Below are 7,249 nucleotides of genomic sequence, written 5' to 3' on the forward strand. Positions count from 1 at the left end.
ACCCCTGGTGCGTGCATGTATCACACAGTAGAATTCGGCTCCACGGGGCTCTTCAGAAGCAGACTGCCAGGCCTTTATTCCCAGGCACTTCTAGGGGGGCGCCAAACTCCAGTCTTCTGGTTAGTGGCCAAATGCGTCACCACCGTGCGCTCCACTCGGGCAGCCGCTACCTGGGGCTTGGCCGGCCGGCGTCCCGGTCACTGCTCTGTTCCGTCCTTCTGTCCTGGCTTCGAAGTGGCTGTTGGCATCTTGTCATTGAGAGAGTGTCGTCGTCGAAACTCAGTTTGCGAACAGGGGCCTTTGAATTCCAGGGCCTGGGATCTTTTGTTATTGTGTTCCAGTCATTGTATCCGTTTAATAGTTGGATTTAGTTTTCAACCCTTGGGCACATGAACAACAAAGACAAAAATCCTTCTTAGCTTGCAGGCCCGGCAGGAGCCAAGAGTGGGGTGGGGGTGGGGGCGTGGTTTCGTGACCCCTGCCCTTGCCCACCACCATCCGGACTTACAGAATTCCTAAACCAGGAATTTCCAAAAATGTTGCACCCTGATGGTAATGAGATGAGTGTTAGCAGGTGGGACAAATAGCACCCGCTCAGCCTCATTGGCACCCTTGGTGATAAAATGACCCCCCCTTTTCCTTCTCTCCCTGATTTAAGGAAAGGGGGAAGTCTCCTGGGTGGGAGACCTCCCAGCACTTGTTAAGCCCCCTTCTTCAGAAACAGAGCCCTGAGCAGCCTGTCAAAGGTACCCCCACTTGCAGCGGCTTTCATTTGAAGGTCCGTGTGCGCCCTTCCAGTGATCGGCGCTCGGTTTTTCTTCTAAAACAAATGGATTGCCTTTTTTTAAATCAGCGGATTTAAAGACAATATCCAGTAAACAATAGTGCAGTGTAGCGTGTAAGGCTATGGGAACATGGTGAGAAAGACAAGGTGATCAGCATTTGACATTGATGGTAGAGATCTAGCTTGTTTCCCACTGTTGGGCCCTAACCCCTGCACTGGCTTTTATGGCGTGGTCCCTTCTAGACTTTTCAAAGGTCGATTGATTGTGGTTTTCAGCCCCGCATCAATAGCCCCATGGGGTTGGCATCCCCCAGCCTCTCTTCCCTGCCTCCATGACTGCAGAGGCCGACAATGGCCAGACAGGGACATGACCCCAGAGCTGTAGTCCTCCCCTTGAGCTTGAACCACTGGAAGGGTCCTTAAAGCCCAGCACACCGAGTCCTGCTCCAGGGTTTCTGGGTTAGTATGTCTGGCCTGGGGCCTCGGAACTTACATTTCAACAAGCGTCTGAACAAGGGTCATGCTGAAGCCCTCGGGCCAGGCTGCAGAGAAGGCGGGGCTCCCAGCGCTGGGGGTGAGAATGGGGGGTGCTAGGTATTCCCAGAGGACCCAGGCCTGAGGCAGGCTCAGCGAGGTCTAAGGGACCAAGCCAGCCCCCCGCAGCTCGCTCTTCCTCCACCCCCAGGTTCCTGAGCTGCGGACTCCTCCCGGAGCACGTGGAGCCCCTGTGCTTGCTGCTGAGCAAGTGTGAAGACGTCAGTCAGCTGGCGTAAGTTGGGGCAGAGCGCAGGCGTGTGCACCCGGTTGGGGGGGGTGGAGTGTCAGTGCGTGCAGTGGGTACACCCACATCTTTCAACCAAGAGCCCCTGGGGAATGCTGGATGGAGCACAGGTGGTGTCCTGGCACCAGTGTATCCCCCACCCCCACCCCGGTCCTGTCAAGATAGACCTAACCTCACAGTGGGGTCCTTGACCGAATTTGAAGAACCCTTCCCCAAAGACCCCCGCCTCGTGCTCTGCTGGCGGATGGGGTCTCAAATGTAAGCTCCATTGGTTTGCTTCAAAGGTGCTCCAAGAATCAAGGGCTCAGCAGGCGGAGGGGCTGGGAGCCAGGCAGCTTGGGGACTTGGGGGCTCCAGTGTTGTTAAGGAATGGGCGGTTTGTGTGCTCGGTCTTGGGCACTTACATGAAGCATACCGCCCCGCCCCAGGGGTGGGAAATAATAATAATAATAGCTGAAATGACGGAGTTCTTCCCGTCACGCTGAATCTGACCAGAGTGGCCCCATGTGGCAGGGTGGGACGGCTGAGGCGTCACGATGGGCCCAGGGTCACGGCGCTCTTGTCGTGAGCAGCCGGCGAGCACCAATTTGAAAGAACCATGTATTAGTCTAGGAACTTTAGAGAAACAAATCCACAGCGACTCATGTATAAGAGAGTTTTATGTAAAGAAAGTGTGCATCACGAAACATCCCAACTCAATGCTGCCCAAGCCCACAAGTCCAACATTAACCCATTAACCCAGCACCAGTCCACAAAGTCCTCCACCTCACAAAACAGAGGCAATGATGCCGACTGCAGGAGGAAAGCTGAGTCAGTGAATGTGTAAGCATCTCAGCACTAGCAGGGGTCTCCACACGACTGCTCCAGCACCCAGGGCTGCATCGGGATAGGTCCATGCGGCTTCTCCTTGGGGATGTCTTGTAGGAAGTCAATCTTGCAAGCTGAAGCAGGGAACTGCTAAGGCAGCTGCACCCTGGTGCGACCTTCACAAAGCAAGAGACCTGAGAACTAGAAAGGCGAGGCTCACCACCCATTTATCCCTCCGCCTTTGAATTAGCCCCACATGTGATTATCGGTCAGGTTGGCACAATTAACTAACTCAAACCAATACCTTTTTTTCTTTCTTTGTTTCACTTGTGGATCTATTTGCTTAATGAAGGTTTCTGGTTCTCAGCGATGTGTTACTTCCTCACACGTATTTTACAAAATGGATGCAACAAGCTAGAAGGCAGTTTATACTCAACAACTAGCTTCCGTTGGTGGTCAAACACACCCTGCTGTCAGGAAAGCATGGGTGCCTCATTTTTTGTTGCTTTTGGTGAATCGGTTGCTAAAATGAAACTTGTAACCAGGGTTCTCTCTAAGGTAGGCGACTGGGCAGCCGCCCAAGGAAATCACCAATTTACACACCTTGCTCATTTTCTTCCATGTTCACCTGCGTCACCACGTGTGCTAAGTGCCCACAGTGCTGGTCATGCTTGTCCAGAGGGATAAAAAATTAGATAGAGCTGTGCTCGTAACATTTATTCATTCCATAAAACTCATCACGCTTTTGATGAAATATACATCTTTAGTCTCTGGCGTAAGTTACTTCGGTGAACAAACATTTAAGTCTGAGTCACTTCAGTAAGTTTGTTTACTTCAGCGAGCAAACGTAAGCAAAGAAAAAAGGTGCCAAACCACCAGAGGGTGGCACTGTCATTCTCTTCAGTGTTGTGTGACGCCCCCAAATTCCCACAAGATCTTCGGAGGGAATTGTGCCATTCACTCGTGTGAACTATGGTCAGACCAATTTCTGTACGTCCAGCAGAAGCAGGAAGGGGCTTTTCAATGATGGACATAGTACATTCAGAGAAGAGACGCAACCTGTCAACGAGACATCAAAGACAACGACTGTGTCTAACTGGCCTACCTCTGAAGGCATGGGATCCTACTGCAGGGAGAAGATGCCTCGGGATGGAACACCCGGCCCAGGGGGCACAGATACAAGCGAAGAAAGTGCTGAGTGGGCGCCAATCCAGCAGCAGTACGGATCGCCCCCGGATAACAGTTGCATTGGGTTGCCGTGGTTGTCAGGTGTTAGTTCCTGTTTTTTGTGAATGTTTTACAAGTCTTTCTTAGAACAGAATCTAGTTTTGGATACTTCTTCCGTTGTTCTTGTGTCAATAGTAACCGTAGGAAATAACAGACTGAGCGGTCGTGAGGGCAGCGAACCCGTTGTTGAGTGACTGATCTCACACACACACACACACACACACTGCCTGCTTACACACACACACACACACACACACACCCCGCCTGCAGGACAGTGTGCATCGTGCGGTGTCCATGGTAGGTGCTGTGAACAGGTCTTGGGCGTGTGACTAGGGCGTGGTGTGAACACTGCACCCCTGCTTCTCCGTGTCGCATCTCCGACAGGCCTCGTGTGCTGGCAGTCATCTAATCATCCCCGTGCGGAGGGATTTGGTACGCAAGCCACATGATGTTAGCGATTCCCCCGAGTCTGACACGGGTCCCTTCTCATGAGCCTTCTGGCCTTCCGTCCAGCCCCCCAGCTTTGAGGATGCTTTCGTTGCTTTTGAGGGTCGTGGTGATGGTCCCGTGCGACACGCCTACATCCTGTAGGAAGGATGACATTCCTGACCGTCCACCTTGGTGTTGTTTCAGAACCTCTTGTCTCCCTGCCCAGTCCATGCGTGTCCCCTGCCTCTTGCTGCTGTGGTCACTGGCTCTGGTTTTGCCACATTTGGGAGCCGTGGGCTCTTCGCGGTCATGGTTTCCAAAGAAATTTAAGTAGAGCGAGACCCCACACACACACACAACCCGAGAGATGTGCAGTACATAAGACGAGATACTGCTGCCGACACGTCGGAGCAAACAGGCTCATATTCGACTCTTTAGATAGATGGTACAGCACCTTGTTGCTGCCAGGGGCCATCGGGTGGACTCTGCCCCGAGGCCCCACAGAAGGGAGCGCTGCCCAGTCTTGCAGCGTTCTCAGAATTGTTGTTATGTGAGAGCCCGTTGTCGCAACCTGTGTCAATGCATCCTGCTGAAGGTCTTCTCTTTTCCACGACCCCTCCGTTTGACCCACTAGGATGTCCTGCCCAGGGACTGGTGTCTGCTGAGAACGTGGCCAAGTAGTCTCCCCATCCTCCTTTCCAAGGCGCATTCCAACGGTCCTTCTTCCAAAACGGGCTAGCTTGGCCTTTTGACAAATGGTGGTACTTTCCATGTCCTTGGCCAGCACCGTAATTCAAATGCAGGAGTTCTTCCTCATGCTTTTTGTTCACCAACTGCCGCGTGCACAGGAGGAGATTGAAAATACCATGGCTTGAGGAAGGCACACCTTAGTCCTTAGAAAAGGAGCCCCGGTGGGGTAGGGGTTACAAATGGACTGTGATCCGCATGGTCGGCAGTTCAAAACCACCAGTATCTCCACGGAAGAAAGGCTGGGTTTTCTACTTCCACAAATAGTTACGGCCTCGGAAAGGCACCGAGGGTTGCTGTGAGTCAGCACTGACTTGATGGCAGTGGGTTTGAGTTTGGGTTTGGGTTCGTCCTCAATGTGACCTTCTTTCATGCCGATACTTTAAAGAGCGCTTGTGTGGTAGGTTTGCCCAATATAAGACAAGACATCATTTGAAGTCTGGACTGCAGCATCCATGAGCATTCCCTGTGCATCCAAGCAAGATGGAACCCTTGGCAATGTCAACCTTTTCTCCGTTTAGTAGGATGGTACCTGGTGGTGCTGTTTGGAGCATTTGCTCTTCTTTATGACCAGTCATAACCCACACCGAAGACAGCAGTCCTTGATCTTCATCGGCAAGTGCTCCTTGTTTTCAGGATGCAAGGTTATGTCGCCTGCGTAGTGCAGATTATTAATAAGCCCTCCTCCCTGTAAGGTAGTTGAGAGGTGCCAGAGACCAAATCAGTCGAATTAGAACAAACAGGCTTTAGTAGGGAGAAAAACCCCAGCCTGGGCGAAGTCCCACAGTCCACAATGTCCGGGCTGGGGGAGTCGCATCGCAGGCTACAGGGCTGCTGCTTATATGGACAGGTATGTTCGGGTTCCTGGAATGTAAGGTGTCTTCCTGGTTCCGGGTGTATTCGTGCGGGTGCAGAGTGGTGGGCAAGAACAAAAAGCAGGCACTGAGCCAAACAGGCCGTGCTGGGTGCAGAGTGGAGGGTCAAGAGCAAAGTGGGCACTGAGCCAGACGGGCCATGCCGGGTGCAGAGAGGCAGGTCGAGAGCAAAGCGGGCCATTAGCCAGTTCTGGTCAGCTCTGCAGGTGTGTGTGGGAGATTCAAGGCCGCTTGCTGCTAGTTGTTTCAGCCAGCTCTGGTGAGCTCTGCATGAGTAGGGGAGACTCAAGGTCACTTGTTGCTAGAAGCTAGCCTGGTATTGACCCGGCCATACACTCCCATCCTGATGCTGCTTCCTTCTTTGTACAGTCTAACTTCTCCCTGATCTGCTCAGGCTACAGATTGAAAACGTGTGGTGAAAGGATGCAACCCTGATGCACACCTTTCCTGATGTTCAAACACTCCGAGAGCCCCTGTTCTGTTCGAATGAGCGCCTCTTGATCCATGCACGGGTTCCACACGAGCACAAGGGGGTGTTCCGGAATTCCCATTCTTCTCTGCTGTCCATTGGTGGTTATGATCCTCACACGTGAATGCCTTTGCATGGTAGCACAAGTACACATCTTTCTTGTCTGAGAAGAGACACGTATTATCTGTGAGTTCTGTGTGGTCATTCTAATGAATAACCACATGGATGTTCCTTGTGACTATTAATTATGGTTGAGGACATGGCGTGGGGGCCAGGCCTGAGCTCCTCCGGCTTCAGCAGAGAGAAGGAGAAGCCAATTCCACACCAGCCCGAGGCCGATCGCTACAGGCGGAGGTCAGCCTGGCCTCTATTCTTCTTGACTCAGCTGATGTCCACCACTCCTACCATGGCGCCCTGCTTCGCTGCTAGGCTCGATCATCCATTACAGTGGCCACACAGGACCTGCAGACAATACTCAAGATTATGGGGAGTGCTTAGGGAAGGTTACCAAAGGGTAAGTTCTGTTCTCCGCGCCGCTGCTCAGGCTTCGGGCGGAGTGTCTCTTTGGTCCTCGGCCTCAGCCATGTTCCAGGAGAACATGGGGAACCCAACGCTCTGCCTCGTGTTCTCGGTGCTGCAGCCTCTGCCACTTCAGGCTGAGATCTCCCGTGTACTCCGCTGGATCTCTTCTTTCTTCGTGAGCGTGGGGTTCTCTCTTCTCCTGCTTCTGAGATGACTCACTGTTATACCCAGTGAAATGGCAAAATGGACCCACCCCCTGTATCAGTGTTTCACACATCCTGTTTGTATGACCCCGCCCAAGTGTTGGGTAGAAAATTTTTAAAACATAGACAGAAGATCCATGCCAAGTGATTGCACTCCATCATGATAGATTACATATGTACTGTGCCATTCTCAGGAGCCCTCGTGGCGCAGCGGATTGCTCGTTGGGCTGTTGCCCACAGGTCAGCAGTTCGGACCCACCTCCAGTGGAGGCTATCACCTCCCGTGACTGCTTCACAGCCCGGGAAACCTAGGGAGCAGTGCACCCCTACCCTGTAGGGTCACTAAGAGTCAGAAGTGATCTGGTGGGGATTAGTTGGTTGATACTGTACCATGATACACCTGGC

At 52.6% G+C, this 7,249-nt stretch overlaps 1 protein-coding gene across 1 annotated transcript in view; it reads left to right on the forward strand.

Annotated features, from left to right (window-relative positions):
* NLRC5 (NLR family CARD domain containing 5) overlaps positions 1–7,249 on the forward strand; it is a 68,848-nt gene that overhangs the window by 36,716 nt on the left and 24,883 nt on the right. The window contains exon 26 of the mRNA XM_045293895.1: positions 1,470–1,553. Within this exon, the coding sequence (XP_045149830.1) occupies positions 1,470–1,553 (84 nt within the window). The remainder of the gene's footprint in view (positions 1–1,469; positions 1,554–7,249) is intronic.

Source organism: Echinops telfairi, unplaced genomic scaffold, assembly GCF_000313985.2.
Source record: "Echinops telfairi isolate 266 unplaced genomic scaffold, ASM31398v2 ScPeMD7_2291;HRSCAF=2852, whole genome shotgun sequence".
Classification (NCBI taxonomy): domain Eukaryota; kingdom Metazoa; phylum Chordata; class Mammalia; order Afrosoricida; family Tenrecidae; genus Echinops; species Echinops telfairi.